This window comes from Zingiber officinale, chromosome 7B, assembly GCF_018446385.1.
Source record: "Zingiber officinale cultivar Zhangliang chromosome 7B, Zo_v1.1, whole genome shotgun sequence".
Taxonomy (NCBI): Eukaryota; Viridiplantae; Streptophyta; class Magnoliopsida; order Zingiberales; family Zingiberaceae; genus Zingiber; species Zingiber officinale.
In genome coordinates, this window is record NC_055999.1 from 118,909,114 (window position 1) to 118,932,127 (window position 23,014).

Genomic DNA, 23,014 nt, shown 5'->3' on the forward strand with positions numbered 1-23,014 from the left:
TCCTCCTAAAATGAATTGACAGAATATTGAAGAACATATTCATCTTTTATCATCATATAGAATTAAAATTTTCTATTAAGTATTATAAAAAGTAATGTAATATGAAATTGTAATATAAATCAACAGCTCTTTTCCTTCCCCTCTAAATTACTTAGAGCACCTTCAATAAATTTTTACGTTTTTTAAATTTCTCTTTCCTATATGTCATCAAACATTTAGAAGCTGGGTTCGATTAGGGGTGTCAATTCGGGTGGGTCGGGTCGGGTTGGGTCGGGTTGAGTTTTTTTTTTTTTTTTTTAACCCAACCCGAACCCGACCCGAACCCGAGTTCAACCCAAAACACCTCAACCCGAACCCGAACCCGACCAACCCGATCAACCCGAACCCGACCCATATAACCCGAAAATCCGATTCAAAACGACTTTTTTGGGCTATTTTCCCTATAATTCTTCACTTTTATCTCAATATTCCATCATTATCATACAAACATGATATTAATATACATAAAAACATCTAAATTTTTAAAATAAAATTTGATTTAACTCTAAAAAAACCCACAAAACCCTATATTTAAGCCAACCCGGGTCAACCCGGGTCAACCCGAACCCAACCCGACCCAACCCGAAATTTTTTTACTCTCCAACCCTCCAACCCGAACCCGACCCGAACCCGAAAATGCCCAACCCGAACCCGATTTTTTTCGGGTCGACTCGGGTTGGGTCGTCGGGTCGGGTTCATTTTTGACACCCCTAGGTTCGATCTTAGTCTCTTTCTTCGATTTGAGTGGGGCTGACAGAAAAAAGCTAAAAACCTTGGCTACCGTTGGATGCCCTTAGAGCCTACCACCTTCCAACCGTCTAATTCTTATTTTTGATTTGTATATATGGAAAATGATATGTTCAATAAAATAATCTTAATGAAATAATTAAGGATAGACATATAAAATGATGAGATACACAAAAAGTGAAATGATGAATCATGAATTTATATATCTATCATTGAATATTTCATTAAAAATTTTCTTTGAATATATCACAGCTCTGTATATATTTTGTATGGATTGATTTGTATGAGTACATTACTACTTAGGGTTCGTATCTCATCGAAGATTCCTTTATCAGTTTTAGGAAACAAAGAAACAGTTAGTCCCAATCCCGTGCAAAGTGTATGGTCTATCAATCACACTTGTGTATTGCAAGTTGATACATAGTTGGTGACAAAAATTTTGATCTTTATTTTTATTGCGAAGTACTCTTTCATGATAAAAATTTTTAAAATATATATATCCCTTATTTTTAGAATGATTAAGATGATATTACATTTATTTATTTTTAATTGAAAAGGGATGTTCCATTCTCATATATAATTATTCAACTATCCTCTACAATATTTCATTATCATCTCTCCCTATTCAACTATCCTCTACTATATTTCATTATTATCTCTCCCTAATATTTCCTATCCAAATCGTGAACCGGGAGTGACGCTTTTTAACAACTACAAATATATATTTACTTATAGTAGCTATAATTTTGTAACTACTATTAAGGGTAAAAATTCGATTAAAATCGAACTGAACAAAATTAACCAAAACGAACAAAATAATTTTTTTTAAATTAACTGAATCAAACTAAATTGATTTTTTCTAATCAATCAAACTGATCATATTTTCTAATAGAAATTGAATAAACTAAATTGATAAACAACAACAACAACAATAATAACCAAATCTTTTCCCACTAGGTAGAGTCGACTGTATGAGTCGACTGATAAAGTACTAATTAATTTGGTTAAAAACAGAATTAATTGAATTTTGTTAATTATGATCTAAAAATTTGATTTGATTTAATAAATATTCGATTTCGATTTAAAATTAGGGTTTAAAATTTTAACTAGGTCCAAAAATTTGATCTATTCGATTTCTAATAAGAAATTTTAAAATCAAACTAAATTAACCAATTTAGCCGTACTAGAAAAACTAAATCAAATTTTTAAATTCGATCGATTTATTGTATTTAACCGAACTTTTGCTCACTCATAGCTACTACAACTACAATAGGTGTAGTAGATATGAAACATTAGCTACTATACTTACAAACTATAATGATTGTAGTTGTAATAATTATGAAATCGTAGTTACTACATATGTTGTAGAGAACCATTCAGTTCATGATTTAGATGCTAGATATAGGCGAGATAATAATGAGGATAATGCAAGAAAATACTTGTGCTTTCCCAGTGAGTAGTCTAGTACGCCCAAAAGATGCTCAAAAATTCATCAACTCAATTTCTTCCCACGTGGTCAAGCTTGATTTTGAATATTTTCGCTTGTCCATTGCTCTGCGGATAAGCAACGGAAGTGAATGTTAAAGTCTTTGCATCATTCTTTAAGCTTGCAGCTTTGGAACTACGAACCATTGTTGGAAATGAGCTTATGTGAAAAATCGAACCAACAAACAATATTTTTCCATAGGAATATTTTTCCATAGGAATTTCATAATAATGTCTTCTATGATCCAAGTCAAGACTTACGTTTCTACCCATTTTGAAAAGAAATCCACAACAACAAGAAGGAATTTCTTTTGTTGCGGCCCGATCAAAAATGATCCTACTATATCCATTCCTCATTAATCGAACGAATAGGAGAAGGTTGAAGTCTTTAGAAGTTCAGTTGGATGATGAGAGCAATTCTGGTGATTCTAGCAATGTAAGCAGGCAACGATGTATCAAGCGGTATCAGCATGTAATGTGGGCCAAAAGTAATCGACCAATAAAATTTTCCGAGCGAACATCCAGCCCCATACATGATTATTACAAATGCCTTAATGAATTTCCCGCATGACATAATCAGCATCATCGGAATCAAGACACTTGAGTAAGGGCATGAAAAAGCTCACTTATATAGATGGTCGTCGATCAAAGTGAACCAAGCGCCCCTTCGCTTTAACAATCAGGCTTGCTCGGGGTTGGCAGACAGAATCCCTTGTTACAAAAAATAAATAAAGGGGGTCCTCCAGTCAACCGACTCCTCTTGAATTGGTGCTTGATCGATGAGAAATAAGTAGAGTTTTGGAGATCAAATTGTTTAAAGTCAAGGTAGCTAGGCCGCTCGCCATTTTGGCTAACTCATCAGCTTTATGGTTGTCTGATTGAGATATCTTTTAGAGGACCACCTCCTAGAAATCTGATTTTAATCGTGAGGAGGCTTCAACATACCTTCTCAGTCGGTCATTCTTGATTTCAAAACTTTCATCTATCTGTTGAGCGACCAGCTAAGAATCGGAATGAATAATTACACGGAAAGTGCTGACTTGCTTGGTTGCTTGAAGGTCGGCCAATAAAGCTATATATTTTGTCTCATTGTTAGTGACTAAAAAATTTAGCCGAACGGGTAGTTGAGGTATATCTTCTCAAGACGAAATTAATAACACCTCAACTCTAATCCCTTGTTGTGAAGATGATAAAAAAAAACAATCCAGTGCACGAACCTCCAGCTATGCGGGGTCCTGGGAAATGATCCATTGTACGTAACCTTACTTTATTTTTTGCAAGAGGTTTACAAAATTCGAACCCGTGACCTTTTGATCACAAAGCGACAACTTTACCGTTAAGAAAATTATCCATTCACAAAATTTTTCTATATTCCTTTTGAGTCGGGACTATTATTTCCGTCACAAAATCAGCCAAGGCTTGGATTTTTATAGTCATCTAAGATGGATATTAAATATCATATTCACTAAGTTCCATGTTCCATTTAATCAACCATCCGTAAACTTCTAGATTAATGAACACCCATCTCAAATAAGAACAGTGATAAGATGTGACAAAAATAAGGTCTTAACCACTATCCCCTAAGCCAAGTGATAGGCTGTGACAAAAAATAAGGTCTTAACCACCAAGTGGTTAAGACTATCCCAAAAGCCAATTTCTTCATGATATTGTACCTAATTTCTACATCTTTCAATAAATGGATCATAAAATAAATTGAGTATTGTCTACGAGCTGACGAGAAAGGAGAATAAAATAAAAGACAAAAAAGGAAATTAAAGAATTAAGAAAAAAAGTCACCATTTGCTAAAAAATAATATTTTATTAATAATTGAGAGATGAATCCCCGTACAACTGAACAAAAGTTTATATAAACTTTAGATCTAAAACAAAGAAAAAAATCTCAAAACCTCAATTTCAATTTCGTAAAAAAAAAATCTCTTCATACAAAAAGTTTTGAAAAAAAAATAAAATTAATAAAACAAGACACTATTTTAGACTAATTATATCCAATAATTATTAAGAATATCAAAAATATTTTAAATATCATAAAAATAAAAATTATTAAAAAAATAATAAAAAAAAATCTTCAGAGGCTTAGATAAGAACCTAAATGATAAAATTTGGATTTGAAAATTAGTAATTACGATACCTGCTAACAAATATAGATTTTTAAATTTTACACGCATAACGATAAACAAAATCTAATTCTAAATCTCAAATCAAAAATTATAATCTTTTAAAATTCAAAAGGACATGTTGGGCCGTCTGCATCACTCAATCGCTTAACCAACCGACTAAATCATCCGGACCAATCTCCTTGAGAACATGAACATGAAAATGAACATGAACAGCTAGTGGTACAACGTAACCCAATATGAAATATCTACATACAACAAACAGAAAATATTAACAAAAAATATATACAAGAAAATGCATGATACCTTAAAGTAACTAGGGGCTTTAGAGTCTCAGATATTATGTTTCTTACTTCTTTCCAAGGATATTCTTACTCGTTGTGCTGGCTGCCGAGTGCCTTCTCAATGTCTTTCTGCAAACAAGTCGAGAAGAAAATGACAAGAGAAAAAGGAAGGTTATTGTAAGAGTATGATCACTTGGAACGAGATCTTAGTACCTCAATGGACAAGGGGGGTGTGGAAGTCCCGTAGCGACCGATAACCTTGCCATTCTTATCGACTAGAAACTTGGTGAAATTCCACTTGATCCTCTTCCCGCAAAAACCAGGTTTGCTTGCCTTGAGAAACCTGTAAACTGGCGCCGTGGCCGGACCATTTACTTTAACCTATATGGTCGGCATCCAAAAATGTCTTTTTATATTGAATGAATAGTAGTAGAGATGCATAGTTAGTGAATGGGATATAAAGATCTTCAGACATGTATCTGAAGATAGTCAAATCCTCAGCATAGAATCTTCTTTGAGAATGAAGGATACAAATGTAATATCTGAGGAACAATAATTTCAAAAAAAGTTTGACAGATTGAGTGAAATAAGTATGCAGTCAATACCCTCTAAAGGAGCTAGGCATTTTCTTCCAACCATTTGATACACCTCCAAGTCAAGTGCAATCATATAACAGAGAGTTTGAAGATTTTAATTTTTTCTGTAGATGATCCTTCACCCGACAATGTCTATAATAAATATGCTATTAGTAGCTACACTAAGTAATAATGGGAAAATAGATCAGTATGGTATGTCGCAAATAAAGAAGAAACAAATACTAAGGAGATAGCATGCTTAACATGACTGAAATACAGAACCAATCTCCATTAATCCAATACTTGATAGATGTATAAGAATATTATCGGAGATCAAGGACTATAAGTGGCAAGAAGTTTATCGGAGAACTATAACCTATAAAACATCTGAAATATTTATGAAGATAAACATCTGTGTTCCAATCAAAGTGCATTTGACCAAGCCTTTTTTTCTGAAATATTCATCTTAACCAAGTTGCTTAATGGATTGATTGCAAGTTAGATACTCATTCCTTTACAACCAACCATTGCATCTCCCTTAATCAATAAATCTCTTCCTTTCTCATTTCATCTGTTCATCATCATTGGTGCAATTAAACATAAATTGGATAAGTCAACAGTTTCCATCTAGCCTATTCTCAAGGACATTAAGATTGTGGGACTAGTACACTGGGTTGTACCGAACGAGCAACAATAAAGATACATTCATACACAGGAGGTATGTGGTTATGTTGGCTCAATTAAATGTGCTGCACAGACCGCTAGGTAAAACAATGGTTGTTGTAAAGCTAAAGATGGTATATTCATAACAGCAAAAAGACTGTTAGGCCACAATAGCTATGAACTCAAATAGCGAAAATAAAACAAAATAAAAAACAATGACTGAAAAGATTAGGACCTAACAATCTTACAACTATAACAACTTTACCTTCTGGAAAATTGGATAATCAGCCTTGAACCTTGTACAAGCAAACTCCTTTATTTTCTGATCATCCCAAGGTTCTTGTCCCAAGAACTGATTGCATGGAAATGCTAAAATCTCAAAATCTGGATATACCAAACTTGGTTCATTAAATAGGAAAAGTTGGAAAGACTGCTATAACATGATTTGTCGTAACCTTAAAATTTTTAATTCCACATTCAAGAAACAATTCACAGAGATATCACATGATAGAATGCGCAAACATAAATAGGATTATTGTCGAGATCTTTTTGATGGGTTATTTCACTGAATATGTGAATTGAGATATTCTTTAGTTTGGATCTGAGTTGAGAATGAAAATTCGGCTTCATATGTTGCATTTAACAAACTTAGCAACCATATATGAGACAACTGAAGGCATACCTATCTAGAATTGCCTAGGAGATACATAGAAACACAAGTCTAAGTTGAGTGAAAAAGGTTTCTTACATCAATCAAATCAAACTGCATATCGTGTTGCCTTGAGACTAATAAACCAGAAGAGATAATGGACACTATTCTCTCCGTAATCAAAATGATACATCCGCTATCCAGGACAAAGGAGGCAAAAAAGACTATCAGCCAAAAAAAAAAGATTAAATCTACAATTGAAATATCACAAGAAATATGAAACATGTAGGACAACACTAAAATTTTTCTTGTCTAAATAAGCGTCAAAAGATCTTTCCTTTTCCCATCCAAATAAGCACACTAGTCATTGCTCCTGACAAATGCTAAATCTTTTCGCATATTTCGCAGAGGTTATTTGTAAAATTCTTATAATACTCAAAACCTTATTTATTTTGCCATGGTATTAAACTTGAAAAATAAATAATCATGCCTAGGCAAAAACCAAGAGCCACTTATCCTACAACAAAGTGTATGGTCTATCAATCAAATACTTATGGCACTGCAAGTCCGTTCCAAAAAAAAAATTTAAGGTGATAAATAGTCGGTGGCAAAAATCTTGGTCTTTATTTCTATTGTGAAGTATTCCTTCATTCTATTGTTAACTGTTCCATATGTGTGCATCGTCTTCATGCATGCAGACTCTGGAGGCTACTCTTTTGTATCTTGAGGTATAAATATTATTGCTAAGCACACATGTAGAGATCAAGATCTAGAGTGTTTTTCATACAAGGGGAGGAAATCAGGAAGAAAATAGAGTGACAGTTTTTTGAACAGCACTTTCCCTCTATTTCCTTTGACAGAAAGAAAAGAGGGAGTGAAGGAAAAGCTTGAAATTATTTTCAATCTTCCTCTATATTGCTTCCATTCAATTGAGGTTGAAATCTCACTTTTGCATGCAATGAAACTCAAACCTAACCATTAAAAAAATTAAATTAATAATTTAATATTATTTATGGTTTTAACGAATGAAGTTTTTAAATTTAAGTTTTATCTCCCATTTTACTACACTCCAACAAAACAGTGTTTAGCGATCTTTGTTCATATAAATTTTGTTGTATTCCTGACTATTTCCCTTTTTTACAGGAAACAAGAAAAGTTTCTTATTCTTTACCAACTCTGTATTGTCGTAAACAGTTTGAAAGTTCCACTAAAAGCCATTCATCATCTTGTGCAAGGATATAATTCCATAAAAGGAAGCTTTTTTGATTGGAGAACGGAAACATACCTTTGCCCTTGTACCTGTTATATAGTTCCGTTAGCTGCGTGTAGTTACTATTTGTGAACCCGCTGTTTGAAAATCACAAACGAAGAAGCAGTAGAGAGATCAATTCTCCCGAAGGGGGGAAACACAGCTGATAATAACGTGGTACCATTTGGAGGCGACATTGACGACGAGAAGGACCTTGCCCTTGTAAATCCCCAGATCCGCGTCCCTGCCGTTGCCATCCTGAACGAAGAACAGAAGAAGAAACCCTGATTAAACCCACCCCACTCCCAGCACCAAAAGATAGAACAACCCAACAAAACGTCGAAGAAAATCGAAGCGATTCATCACCTTGACAGTGAACTCGTGGATGGAGCTTCCATTCAACGCGGATCCGGCAGCCCCCATTCCCCCTTTCTCTACCTTCTTTGTCTCCTCTCCTGACCTCCCCCTTCTTTGTCTTAATTGGACGGAGCAACTTGAGGGGCTGCCAACGAGTTCGAAATATCTAGCAGCCACCCCGTGTCAGTGTCAGAGCAATGGCTTCCGCTCCAAGCCGTGACACGAAAATAAAAAGAGCTTGTTTTCGTTAATCATTAAAAAAATACGTCCCATTTTGCAAAAAAAAAAAAACAATTCGATTTTTGTTTCTGTTTTTTTATAATACCTCTAAAATATTTATTATGTTCTTATTATTAAAATAATTTGGGTAAAGTTGCTATATTTTAAAAATCACGTCTCATTTTTAAAAAATGGACTCGGAGAAAGGCTGAATCTTTGAGATATTAATTTTTTGATTTGAAAAAAAAAAAGAATGACTTAATTTTAAATTTGTTTTGCGGCCTTTTTTTTGTTTTTGTTTTTGTTTTTTTAGATGTTTGAAATCGAGTTACCTCCGAAGAATTGTAAATGGATCGAACGTTACTGAATAAATTTAATATACGACTTAATAAGATCTTATTTATATTCATTTAATATACATAAAATTAATTAAATGAACAATTTTGAACCATTCATTTAATTAAACGAATAATTAAGTTTGAACACATATGTGTTCAGTTTGTTCATGAACATGTTTATGAATAACATTCATAGATCGATAATGGTTGTGAACGTTCGTGAATAATATTTATGAATCATGGTCATTAATAAACTCTTATCAATTTCTTACAAAATCTTTCAAAATGAACAAATAAATTTGTATTGTCAAGTTTAATAACTAATTAAATAATTTTAAAATATAAAAATTAAAACAATCAAATAAAATTTGAATTGAAAGTTCAATAACATTTAAATGAATCAAATTCAAATCAATCTCAAATTAAATTGAAACTTATAAGAAAAACAAATCAAATTTGAATCATCATATTTGAATCATCATTTTAATGATTCGATTCATTTTAAACTTGATTTAGTTTTATTAACTTATCAAACAATCTTAAATATCATAAAGCTGGGCTTGAATTAGCTCGTGGTGATCTCGTAATCAACCTCTTTGAGACTGTTGTGACCAATGAGATTGTACGAATTCGTGGTAACACTGCAAATTTACCCTAAACAGGATCTCTGAGTGACCCTCGAGCTAAAGGCGGGGTACTCTTATACTTGGCTCCGCCCCTTACCTTTAGAGTATATATATATATATATATATATATAAAAGTAACATGAAATACCATTATTCAGGTGGGTTTATCTGGCTCCACCTAACGAGTGGTCGTATTTATATATATATCATAATAATTATTCATGATTTATCTCCTTCATATTAATCCTAAAATAAATTGGCATAGAACAAGTAGCACCGTGTTTGTAACCCACAACTATAGTACCAAGCGGAGTATAGCGGAATACAGCAATAGATCAATAGATTAATTGCAAAGGTCAGGCTGTCTATGATCTTAGCTTCAACATAAGCATTTGTCATATTTACGTTTGAATAATTGATAATCTAAATTATTAAAAAAAATAATAATAATAAACAAATACGATGGGATCGTGAACTCGTGGCCTCTCTAACTTTTGCAAGTTTGCGACATCACACTCACGAGCTTGAGTTTGCTTTATCGAAGGTAACCGGAGGATTTCGTTCCCTTCATCGTTTGTGGTTCAAAGTAATCTGACTTTTTACTTTTAGGTCCAAAATGGTAATGAGTTTCTTCGAGCTTAAGTAATTAATACTTTTTTTAAAAAAATCAATGGTGATTTCCGTAAAAGTTTAATCTTTAAAATTATATGATATTCAAAAAAGGACCAATCATTATTTATAAATACTTTTATACGTTAAAATAAAAAATATCTAACATCCCCATAAATTAACGATTTGGATTGTTTTCATCATCTATTTACACTTCTATTAAAAAGCATTAAAATTAATTAGTCAACTAAAAAACACTTCTGTTTAAATATTTTTATGGTATAAATTAAATGCTGAAATAATCACCACAATATTTGTCCTATCATTATTGAATATCATTTTTGGGTATTTATTTTTAAAAAACATATAAAAATTATTTTAGGTCTGGAGACCTGGCCCACGGGCTGAGTCCATAACTGAGTCAATGGGACGATTATCCGTTGACCTGATTAATTAGATTGAATCATAATCGACTCGATAAGTCAGGTTAGTTAAAATCGAGGAGTCTAATTAATCACAGATTTAAACCGATGGTTTAGATTACTATTTAAATTAATTTTTTAACTTATTTATCTTGAAATTTTTTACATGGACTATTCTATCTATCTATCTATCTATTTAAACTAATTTTTAACCTATCTGTCTAGAAATTTTTGGTGTAGAACTATATTATTTTTTCTATTAAAACTGATTTACTATTTGTTTTAATTGATGTGAAATTATTTGTACTTTGTCTTATTAAATTTATCAATTTTATTTAACTATCTCAATTATTTAATTTTATTTAATATTAAAATTATTTAAAAATCAATAATTTAGTCGATAAAAAGTATTTAATTGGATAATAATATGTTAAATAAATATAATTTATTTAACAATAAAATAATATATATATAATTTATTTGATAATATAATTATAAATATATATAATAAATGTATAGGTTAATTTATTATATATATTTATAATTTTATTTTTAAATAAATTATATATGTATATATATAATTTTATTGATAAATAAATTATATTTCTTTTTTCTACATATTATTATCCAATTAAATAGTTTATATTATATATTCCGGATTCATATGGGTTGACGAACATTGATTATTTTTATAAAAAAATATTTTTAAATATGCTTTTTTAATATTAATAATAATAATTTTAAATCATCTTCAGTAATCTGAACCGTGAATCAATAATTTTAAATGGTTATATTATAATCATGTTGGACAATTAAAATTGATGGTTGACGTTTTAAGAATCGTTGAACTGACGGATCTTATCAATCGAATCGACGATCTCGACTCGTGATCGTGTCTGGACAAAAGCAATTGATTCGCTGGACCGCACGTCGCCTACCTGTTTTTAACTTTTTATAAGACTGCCAACTGCAAGTTTTTCTTAATTTATATTTTATACCCAGCAAAGGAACAAATATCCGCAAAGATTATAAGGGCACTGATGCGGTGATACAGGAGGCTTACCTGGCATGAGTAAACCGTTAAGGTGGAAATTAAAATTAAGATGATCAATATAGAAATGTCAAAAGATCAAATGGAGAATAAATATAACGGTCGATCGAGATAGATAGGATTTGATTGTTGAGAAACATGTTCGAATGAACAATCCTTTCGACTCGAAAGAATATCATAGGATATAGCGAAAGACGTTCCACGAATATGTTTGAGAATGTGGCCACAAATATATCAGAGAACATACTCATGTCTCGAGAAACGTACACATAGTGACGGATCTAGGAGGACCGGGGGTATGCTTGAGCACCCCTTTGCTCTCGGAAAATTCTATCAGTATATTGTAGTCCAAGGGATAGCGAGAAGGAAGACAAACTCCAACTCCCTTCTTTGAGCACCCTCTTCCTTTTTTGTCTGGATTCTCCACTGCGTGCACGTTATTAACCACGGCTCTATATATTATCGGCGGAGGTACACGTGATTTACTGTTGACGTATAATTCTACTGTTTCACTTCTTCTCCACATTCCGATAGTTGATTTGAGCGTCGGAGAACTAACGTCAGGACCATTTTCTTAACTCGATACCGACATTATCTATTTTACAGAGTAGTACGGAGTCCCTATCCAATCAACAAAATCGTCACATCCTAATTTTTCACTCGATCACTTTCGGATGGGATCATCCTTATTTTTTATAAAATCATAAAATTGTCATTTTATTTTAATTTATCCTGGGGTGTATTCCTTTTTGAACCACCGAAATTACTAAATCTCCGTTTCCGTGTCCGCATTCTTGAAATTGGATTGATTTTCTTTGGATGAAAAACAAAAGAACATACCTCCACGTGTCTTGGTACATTGATAAAATACTCAATAGAACATGTAATAAAGTTGAATTTCAGATGAATATTTTAAAGACATATTAAAAAGATCTTCTCATCTTATTTTTTTTAAATTATATTTCTTTTAATTTATCTGAATAACTTCAGGACAGGACTCATATTTAAGAATTGATCATCAAAATATTCTTAGCTATTAAAATTTAAATCTTAATTTATAATTTTTTTTATAGCTAGCATGCCTTTCAAGCCGATTAATTTTAGGATGAATGATTCTATTTTATGTAAGTTTTCATTGATTATAAGAATAATTTTTAAAATATTTACAATAGATGGCCGATATGATAGTCAATATCTAAATTTATCGTCTCACTTAAGAAAATATACAGGTGATGTTTTACCATTGCATCATATTCCAAGATCTCATTTCTCGTTTACATTGATAGAAATGTGAAAATTAAAATCACTTTATATATATATAGTCATTAAGAATTCAATAATAAAAATTAAAATATATTTATTGAATGAATATAATTGCGGAATAAATGAACTATTTTTTAAAAAAATGAAAATTCAATAAAAGCAAGAGTTATGCATTGAAGTCACTTCTCTTCTACCAACCATTGATAAAAATCTAATTAATAAATTAGGCTTTAATTACGGTGTCTAATTCATCATAGTTGACATTTCAAAGCGTATGAAAAATCTTAGCATATTATTTTAAGAAAACGACCTAACGAGTTCATAAAACCAACTAGCTTCTTTTTTAATTATAAAATAGATATTTTTCAAGAGTATAATTATAATAATTCAGACACATTTCCTACATTTTAGTAATCGAACAAGACTAAAATATGACTAATGTATAGGACTTATTGCAGCCGTCTGATTAAACTGAAATTGAACCTTAACCGTTGATGATTAATTATTGGCTCAATTCGGTTTACCTTTTATTACTTGCCGGTTCAACTCGGTCCGATCCGGTCCGCGTCGGAAGGCACTAGGCTCCAAGGAGACGACTTAAAATTCAAAGTCAACATTTTTAACCTTCGACAAATTTCAAAAACGTCCTGAGTATTTATTAGTATTTATAAATCACCCTTGAAAATTTATCAACATTTTAAATATTTAAATATTTTTTACTTGACAATAATAAAAATTTAACAAATATTTTTTATTTGAAAATTAATTTTTAAATGTGCTATTTCAAATTTATTTGATAAATTAACAATAAGGAAAGTCCTTCTATCTAATAATAATAAAGGTGAGAAGGGTATTTAATAAGTAATTAAAATTATAGAGGATAAGTTTGTGATTCGAAAGCTTTCGAGGGGATCAACCGAATGATCGATGATGAGTTTTTTTTTTTTAAAAAAAAAAGATTAATAGTATTTTACGGGAATATTTTACTCTGGAGTATTTTTGATAATTTAATTTTAATTATATTGAATGAGCCAACATTGTGTGGTGCGACATTATCACATTACCCTTTAAATTTTGACGTCACTCGTTTCTTGCTTTGTCAGATGCAATGATTTCAATCGTTCCGCTCCACCACAATTGATCATCGGAGCCATGAAGCTTCGATCGAAAGGAGGGGATGATGCGAGCGTCAGATTGGAAATCGTCCGCGCCGGAAGCAGCATCTCCGGCGGACAGACGCACTCCTTCTTCGAGCCCCACTCCGAAGTTGGCAGCGAGACGACGCCGACTCAGCCCCGCGGAGGCGGCGCCACCGCAGCCGTTGGGGCGCCGGAGAAGAAGCTCACCCTCTTCGCCTTCCGCGTCGCGATGCTGGAGAAGTCGGCCACCGGCATCGGCACGCTCGCCTTCGTCTGGGCCACCGTCGTCATCCTCGGCGGCTTCGCCATCACGCTCGAGCGCAAGGACTTCGTCTTCGTCACGGTCATCATCGTCACCGAGTCCGCCCGCGTGTACAGCCGCAGCCACGAGCTGGAGTGGCAGCACCAGTCCACGTGGGCGATGGCTGCCGCGGTCGGCGAGCGGTCCAGCCTCCGCGCCGTCCGGTCCAGCTCCCGGTTCTTCCTCCGCACCTTGAAGGCCGCGCTCCACCCCCTCTCCGTCCTCCAAATTGAGCACGCCGAGGCCGGCAGTGAACACGACCGGAATTCCCCCACAAACGACCAAGGAAATGCTGTCCGCGTCGCCGACCGGAGTCGCTCGTGGCAGCTTCCCAACGTTCCCCTGCTTCCCTACGCCGGTTGGGTCTTCGTCGCCAAGAACACCAGCCGACTTCTCTTGTGGCTCCAAATCGCCTCGTCCGCCGCTTGCGTCGCCCTTTCCATAACGCGCCTGGTTCAGCACGACTTCGGCGAGGGCGGCTCCGAGCACAGGAACCGGAAAGGTGCGCTAATCCTCTTCTACTCCCTCGCGCTCGCCGAAGCCATGATCTTTTTGATGGAGAAGGCCTACTGGTGGTGGCAAATATCCTACTGCTGCCTCTTCCGGGTCGTGAGCCGCGAGTGCTTCCCCGGGAGCTCCGGCGGCGTCGACGTCGCCGTGACGCGCTTCTTCTATGACACCTACTCCAAGTGCGTCGCCGGCAGCGTCTTTGACGGGCTAAAGATGGACCTTGTGAGTTTCGCCACGGAGCTCTTGGCCTCGAACTTGCGCGACGAGCAGCTTATCGGCGCGAGGGTGCTGCGGAGCTTCGCCGGAAGCGACGATTTTGGCTTCGATACGCTCCGCAAGATCGGCACCTCGACTGCCGTCGTTGAGCGGCTCGTTGAGATGCTGAGCTGGAAGAACGCGCACCCGAAGCAGGAAGAGGAGCTCCGCCGCTGCGCGGCAGAGATCCTGACGAAACTCGCCGGGAAGAGGCAGAACGTGCTCCGCGTCGGCGCCGTTCCCAGCGCGATGGCTGCGATCTCGTCGTTGCTTGGAAAGCCGGCGGACACCGCCGGCGACTATGGCACCTATGATTTCTCAGCGTTCAATCTTCTGGGGTTGTCCCTCCTCAAAAGGCTCGCCGCCGACCACGACAACTGCTGGAAGATCAGCAACTCGCGCGGGCTCTTGCCCAAGATCATCGATCTCACCGGGGCGAGCAGGACTCTTCTGACCAACGAACTGGCGCCGGAGTCGCAGATCAAGACGGTGAAGCGAGCGCTGGAGGTCGTAAAGATGCTCGCTGGCACCACCGGCGACCCCGGCATAATGCTCCGGCAGCAGCTATCGGAGATAGTCTTCACGGTGAGCAACGTGAGGGAGATCATCCGCTACGGGGAGCGCCACAGGGAGCTGCAGACTCTAGCGATCGAGATACTGAAGAACCTCGCCTTGGACGGCGACGCCAAGGACCAAATCGGCAGAACCGGACAAGTAACGAGTCTTCTCCTTGCCATCTTCTTGAATCCATCAGTCACAAACGAGGAGAAGCCGCTGAGGAATCAAGCAGGGGAGACGCTGTCGATCCTGGCGCTGGAAAGCAAGAACAATTGCAATCGAATCGCCGACGAACCAGAGGTGTTGAGCCGACTTATGGAAGCGCTCGACGGCGGCGACGAGATCCAGCTGAACGCGTCCAGGATTCTGCGCAATCTATGCGCCTACGGCGGAGCCAGAACTGGCCCTCGGCAACACCTCCAGCCAATCACCGCCGCTCTGCCCACCGTAAGATCTCATTTCCCTCACCCTAACATTTCTCTTTGCCTGCATTTTATTTTTCCCCCTCTAGTTAAGCTTATTGCGTTTTAACGCTCAAAAATTAAAATGGAGGTCCTTTTGACATATTATCCATGCTATGAAACAAATAACTTCTAAGATAATGCTATTTTATATAAAATAATTTTAACAGGGAGTATGGAATAATGGAAGGGTATTTTGAATATTAAATTATAAATACAATATTATTTTAATAATTTTTTAAAGGAATTTATTTTAATAAAATAAATAAAAAGGATATATATATTTTTAAAAAAATTACCTTTATTTTTTTTCCCTCGAAAATTTCCTTTGTTTTAAGATCAAGCAGTGTAGATCTGGAATCCCCTAAAAATGTGATTTTTACCGTCGGAGCAGGTGCTGAAAGCGATCATGGCGACGGAGGGCAAATTACTGGAGGCATCGCTGGGTCTCACAACGCAGATCTGCAAACTGACGAACGCTCCCGGCGAATTCTCCGACGCGCTCAGCCGAGCGGGCCTCGAGGAAGCCGAGCTGGCGGAGAAGCTGGCGGCGATTCTGCGGAAATACGCGAGTCCCGAGATCACGGTTCCGAGGATGAGGAGGTTCGTGATCAATCAGGCCATTTGGATGATGAAGTCGAACAGGAGCAGCATCGATCAGTTCAATAAGCTGGGGATGGAGAGGCTGCTGGAGTCGGTGGCGGAGACGACGTCGGAGCTCGAGTGCTTCCATATCTTCTCCGGCAGCGTCGGCTTCAGCCGGCAAAGCAAGAGCCTGTTGTCTCGTGTAGAGAAGGCACTGAAGCTCATGAGATCGATCGGTAGCTGAAAGCTGAAAGCTGAAAGCAGAGAAGGCGATGAGAGTATGAACTGGAGAAGTCAAATTTGTTCTGATTTTTTATTTGAACACTCATAGACAGGCAAAATGTGTAATATGGACAGTGTTTGTATTGATTGGCATTGGTGCATTACTAAATCGTTCGCATCTCAACTGCTACCAACACCAACACTTTCCCGTTGAATAGAAGCATGGGATTTTCAATCTTGATAAAGTAGGCCAGCAATAAATACAATGAATTGCATGAAACCCCCTCGGATTGGATTGGATTATTACATGTATGGGTGTTTGCGGTACCAAATATCTCATTGAATGTCTGATCTTTTTCATACAAAGAATCGTTGCGTTATGATAAAATGTCCCTCATAATTTATTTACTTATATCTTATAATGAGACTAATATTAGATGATTTGGGGATGATGATATTACTTTTTACTCTAATGATGTGAGTCAACTTTATTGGATTGCATTCTATTGACTTGGGTCACATCAAGTGCAACTTGATCCATCTTCATCTATTGGGTCAGTTTGTAATCGCTTGGGGCGCGTACTATCGAATGAAGAGGAGATGATTAAAATTTAACAAACTAATGTTTTCTTTACCTCATAGTCGTCGGACACCCGACTTCCTTGCTAAGAGCATCCACAATGGTTAAGGATATTTCTCCCAAGTATTTGTGCCCCCACTTCCATATCATTTTTCAAATATCCTATTATTCAAATATCTCAAATCTCACAATGAAATATCCCACTAATCAAATATTTATGGGTCCTACTCATCAAATATTCACTCTCAATTATCCTTAATTCCACAATCAAATATCTCACCAACTAAATGTTATAGGGCTCATGACCATTTTATTAACTTACATTTAATTTTAAGAAAAATACAATAGAAAACATATAAATTTAAGAAAAATACTACATCATACAAAAACTATTTTATAAATTTGAAATTGAAATGTAGAGGTACAAACCATATTAAATTAATAAAACACACAACGATAAACTACAATTAATAAAATAAACATGAAGCAAATAAAATAAATCATAGAAATTAACTATATGTTCAATTTTTTCTTCAACTGTTCACATATTTCAAGATGATTTTAAAGTTGTTCATCTGTCATGCCTCGTGTGTCCATTATGAGGAGTTGATGTGTTTGGATGAGTTGATCTACTTTCTTATTGTTATTATACTCTTCCCAATGTGTCATTGATGGTTGCATAGCCAGATTCAATTCATCAATTAAGCATACTCTTTCTTTGCCTTTCCTCTTTGCTACCTTCTGTCCCATTGGACGAGATCGAATTTCTCTATCATCTATATCAACAGTTGTGTTAAGATTAGAAGAGTCAGTATGTGCACTTGATGATTTTGATGTTCTTGCTTTCTTTATAGTCCGTCGCTCTGAGGATTGAGGAACATACATCGGACTATCTTTTACGATTCTCCACATATGTTTATATTGGAAAGTAATTTTAAAAGTACTCTTGTATTCTTCATAAGCTCGCACCATCAAATCCTCGTCACTCCATCCGCTTGGTCTATCATTATACCATTTGTTGTAAATTTCATTGTATCTATTAACGATCTTTTTCAGCAAAGGCCAATGTGATTTTGCTTTCTCCTCAGTTCTCTTTTTAGCTCTTTTATCTACCGTCGATGCCCCCCCTCCGGTGTCGATGGTGGAACCCCTAGTATTATGAGGTTCTACCGATGAAGATAGAGGATACCACCCCTTGTTCCATATAAAAATCGTCCCTCCATACTTGAATTCCTAGATCCGCCACTGACTGTCGATTACATTAACACTAGCTCTTCTCGATTCATTTGATTGAATCTTTGGTGATTGAACTGCGGATTAATTCCATGAGATGGGGCTTGCATGGAATATTAACTACTCTGTCAATATTCTAGAGGATATGTGTTAAACGGAGCTCGAGGGTCGCCATTCAAAAAATTTGGATAACTTTGGAAATTATGATAATATGGTGGCGGGTACGGAAAAGGTTGGAAATTTGGTGAGTGGGAAATGAAAATTGAGAATTGAGAAAATTGGGACGAGCTCGAGAACTTTCTTCACTAGAATTTTCGTCGATATTTGGAGAGTTGAACAAATCTTTAAAATAATGACCGGAATTTTTATTCATTTCTCTCTAAATTTTTGGTAGACAATGAGTATGGAAGTGATGAAAAAACAATGTATATATAGGGGGAAAATGCTCAACGTTCAAAAAAAATGAATGTTGATTAACGTTCATTTTTAATTTCAACGTTCAACGTTTGATTTCTTTCGACGTTCGACTTCAACATTATTCAACGTTCGATTTTAACATTACCTAATCCTGTCCGAAAGTCGAAGAGATGGATGCTGGGAACGTGGCGCTCCTGCTGACCTCCGGTGGACTTTGCTTCCGCCTGCAACACAAGCAACGTCAATGCCGAGCCAGGGAAGGGGTCCCCGACGATGGTCTTCCGACGCTCAATGCGGTCTCCGACGAAACAAGAAGCAAGAACTGTAGCACAACAGTAAATATCGCATGTAAAGCATACCTCCACCGATGTTTGGCCCCCTTTATATAGAGTTCCGGAACCGTGCGTGCACGCTTCCTAAGTCGAGCATGTATCTCAAAGCTTTCCCTGAAAAGATGTGTCAGTAAAGTGTCCCTAACACAATACCTTAATGGGCCGAGTATATCTCTGAAGTGACAGTGGAAACTTCCGCCGTACGATCTTCTGTCTGACCATGCCGGCTGTCAGCGGCGCTAGCTCCCAAAAAGATATCCAATGATATCCTGCTGTGTCTGCTGCTTGGCCGAGCGGAGTTGTCGCTCGGACGGAACTCCATTGCCCATGTACTATCTGCTGTCGGGTCGAGCGAGAAGGTCGCTCAGCTAGAAGTCTACTGCCCCGTGTAGTCTACAGTCGGTCGAGCGGGATGACCGCTCGACTAGAAATCCACTATCCTGATCTGTTGCTAGATCGAGCGGGATGGCCGCTCGACAGGAAGCTCACTGTCCGCGTGCTACGCTGATGTTGAGTATGTTGCTCGGCCGAGCGGTCGAGCCGCTCGGCTCAACTTCTGCGCACCCCTTGAGCGTCTGTTTGATTACTTCCTGTGTCGAAGACGGTGGGTCGGTGCTTATCTCCTATCGGAGTATGCTTCGTCCGACCGACCAACACTATCGACCCCCTGACCGTCTTGGCTTTGACCTCCACCGTGACAGTGGGGTGGGGCTCCTCATCCTCGCCGCATCATTACCCAACATGCAAAACATTAATTAAATAAAAAATAAAATAAAATATGATAGCCCACCTATTGGTGGGCCCCACACAAAGGGAAATCATTGGAGACAAAAGGAAATCAACCCTCAAATATCTCCCATAATGGAGGATATTTGAGGAGGGGGGATATTTGAAGAAATACATTGGAGATGTCCTAAAACAAATATTAGAATGGGGGCCAAGGCGCAGCTTACTAAGAGCATCCACAATGGTTAGGGATATTTCTCCCAAGTATTTGTGCCTCCACTTCCATATTATTTTTCAAATATCCTACTATTCAAATATCCCAAATCTTACAATAAAATATCCCACCAATCAAATATTTATGGGTCCTACTCATCAAATATTCACTCTCAATTATCCTTAATTCCACAATCAAATATTTCACCAACTAAATATTTATGGGGCTCACTATCATTTTATTAACTTACATTTAATTTTAGGGAAAATACAATAGAAAACATATAAATTTAAGAAAAATACTACATCATACGAATACATATATTTTATAAATTTGAAATTGAAATGTAGAGGTACAAACCATATTAAATTAATAAAACACACAACGATAAACTACAATTAATAAAATAAACATGAAGTAGATAAAATAAATCATAGAAATTAACTACATGTTCAATTTTTTCTTCAATTGTTCACATATCACTAGATGATTTTGAAGTTGTTCATCTGTCATGCCTCGTGTGTCCATTACGGGGAGTTGATGTGCTTGGATGAGTTGATCTACTTTCTTATTGTTATTATACTCTTCCCAATGTGTCATTGATGGTTGCATAGCTTGATTCAACTCATCAATTAGGCCCACTCTTTGTTTGCCTTTCTTCTTTGCTACCTTCTATCCCATTGGACGAGATCGGATTTCTCTATCATCCATATCAACAGCTGTGTTAAGATTAGAAGAGTCAGTATGTGCACTTAATGATTCTGATGTTCTTGCTTTCTTTGTATCCCGCTGCTCTAAGGATTAAGGAATATACATCGGACTATCTTTCACGATTCTCCATATATGTTCATATTGGAAAGTAGTTTTAAAAGTACTCTTGTATTCTTCATGAGCTCGCACCATCAAATCCTCGTCACTCCATCAGCTTGGTCGATCATTACACCATTTATTATAGATTTCATTGTATCTATTTACGATCTTTTTCAGCGAAGGCCAATGTGATTTTACTTTCTCCTCCGTTCTTTAGCTCTCTTATCTCAATTGGTATTATAGTATGTCACTGTTGGGACCTTGACGTTCGCTAGAGGGGGGGGTGAATAGCGTCTCACCCAAAACTTTACTTCCTATAATGTTAGTGCACAGCGGAATACAAAAGAAAACTAACAAATATGAAAGTTAACCTAAAACAAGAAGGAAGAAGACAACAAACCAAACACAAACCCTAACACAAGGCGTGTACGTGGTTCGGAGATAACTTGCTCCTACTCCACGGCGTGTCCGTAAGGTGGACGATCCCTCAATCCGTCGGTGGATTAGTCCCCGGCAAACTCCGGCTAGCTCAACCTCCTTGTGGGTGGAGAAACCTCACCACAACTCCAACCAAGACCTCTTAGCACACAAAGATCTCTTGAGCACTTTGGTGACTACTAATTAGGCTTTAACCAAGTCTAATTTCGTCACCTTGGCCGGCCATACCAAGCTCCTTCTTATAGAGTTTGGAACAAATCAGAACCTGATTTGCCCGTTACCAGTCGACTGGTCAATGCACCAGTCGACTGGTGCCAACGGCTATCTCAACGGCTCTCTGCTACAGTGCATCAGTCGACTGCTACAATCATCAGTCGACTGCTACAGTACTGCTACAGTGCTGCTACAGTAACTCTGCAGTACTGCTACAGTACGCTACAGTAAAACCCTAATTTTAGGATTTTGCCTCGAGTACATTCACTCAGCACTCGTTCTCGCCCGACCAACCTAGACCTAGCCTTCTAGCCTCCTCCATCAGCCTCGCGTCCCTCGGATGTCTCCCCATCCTTCACGTCTTGCCTTCTGGAGCTTCCTTCGGCCTTGTCCATATTGTCGGGTTTTCCTTTGCCAAGAGGCTCCTCACCTCCGGGGCTTCATCCATTGCCAAGTCACACTTGGACTTACGTTGCCAAGACTACATGCTTGGACTTACACCGCCAAGACTCATTCTTGGACTTTCCTCCTTTGCCAAGATCACACTTGGACTTTTCTTGTTGTACTTGTATCCTGCACACTCACAATGCATATCAAATACAACAATAAACCTAACTTAAACCTTTGCCCAAACATCAAAACCTAGGGCACCTAGATTGCTCCAACAGTCACCACTAGTTTCTAAAAAGATTCACTCTTTTGAGAATTACCAACTACTGAATCTTCACTCATAATTGTGTAGATCGTTGTAAGGAGCTTATCATCTGCTACTGTCCATACTGTTCGCTTGCTATGGTCTTTATCTAATTTGTTGCCCATCCCTGGTGCTTGATTGAGAATAATATCGTCGGACCTGCCAATATTCAGATGAGAATGGAGGAAATTATGAATCGGGGACTGCATAAGGTATTTCTGTACCTTTATCACTGTCAGTTGCATCAACACTAACTCTTCTTGATTCATTTGATTGAATCTCTGGTGATTGAAACAGATTAATTCCATGAGATAGGGCTTGCATGGAATATTGAATACTCTGCCAATATTCTGGAGGATATGTATTAAACCGAGCTTGAGGGTCATCACTCAAATAATTTGGATAACTTTAAAAATTATGATAATATAGTGGCGGGTATGGAAAAAGTTGGAAATTTGGTGAGTGTTGAGTGGGAAATGAAAATTGAGGATTGAGGAAATTGGGACGAACTCGAGAACTTTCTTCATTAGAATTTTCGTTGATATTTGGAGAGTTGAACAAATTCTTAAAATAATGACCGGAATTTTTATTCCTTTCTCTCTAAATTTTTGGTAT

At 36.9% G+C, this 23,014-nt stretch overlaps 2 protein-coding genes across 4 annotated transcripts; one reads left to right on the forward strand and one right to left on the reverse strand.

Annotated features, from left to right (window-relative positions):
- Positions 1-4,603: 4,603 nt before the first annotated feature.
- LOC122007241 (probable glutathione peroxidase 5) lies at positions 4,604-8,388 on the reverse strand. 3 transcript variants are annotated; one of them, XM_042563066.1, is made up of 7 exons: positions 8,193-8,387; positions 8,008-8,084; positions 7,863-7,924; positions 6,194-6,312; positions 4,904-5,071; positions 4,760-4,819; positions 4,604-4,654 (listed from the first exon to the last, which is right to left on the reverse strand). In XM_042563066.1, the coding sequence occupies exons 1-6, from the start codon at positions 8,247-8,249 to the stop codon at positions 4,778-4,780; spliced, it is 525 nt and encodes a 174-aa protein (XP_042419000.1). In that variant the 5' UTR covers positions 8,250-8,387; the 3' UTR covers positions 4,604-4,654; positions 4,760-4,777. The 3 variants fall into 3 exon arrangements, with proteins under 3 accessions (XP_042419000.1, XP_042419001.1, XP_042418999.1); XM_042563067.1 differs by having other exon boundaries at positions 4,604-4,819; positions 7,863-7,876; positions 8,193-8,388; XM_042563065.1 differs by having other exon boundaries at positions 4,604-4,819; positions 8,193-8,386.
- Positions 8,389-13,734: 5,346 nt separating this feature from the next.
- On the forward strand, positions 13,735-16,926 carry LOC122007243. Its single transcript, XM_042563068.1, has 2 exons — positions 13,735-15,921; positions 16,330-16,926. Exons 1-2 carry the CDS (start codon positions 13,864-13,866, stop codon positions 16,762-16,764), a joined length of 2,493 nt encoding a protein of 830 aa, XP_042419002.1. The 5' UTR covers positions 13,735-13,863; the 3' UTR covers positions 16,765-16,926.
- The last annotated feature ends 6,088 nt before the right edge of the window (positions 16,927-23,014 follow it).

Bases quoted from the DNA above. Each gene is read 5' to 3' on its own strand.
- LOC122007241 (XM_042563066.1), bottom strand. From the start codon at position 8,249: ATGGGGGCTGCCGGATCCGCGTTGAATGGAAGCTCCATCCACGAGTTC. The intron at 7,925-8,007 runs GTACCACGTTAT...ATTTTCAAACAG, and splicing joins GTCAATGTCGCCTCCAAATG to CGGGTTCACAAATAGTAACT. The intron at 4,820-4,903 runs GTACTAAGATCT...ACTTGTTTGCAG, and splicing joins CACCCCCCTTGTCCATTGAG to AAAGACATTGAGAAGGCACT.
- LOC122007243 (XM_042563068.1), top strand. From the start codon at position 13,864: ATGAAGCTTCGATCGAAAGGAGGGGATGATGCGAGCGTCAGATTGGAA. The intron at 15,922-16,329 runs GTAAGATCTCAT...CCGTCGGAGCAG, and splicing joins TCACCGCCGCTCTGCCCACC to GTGCTGAAAGCGATCATGGC.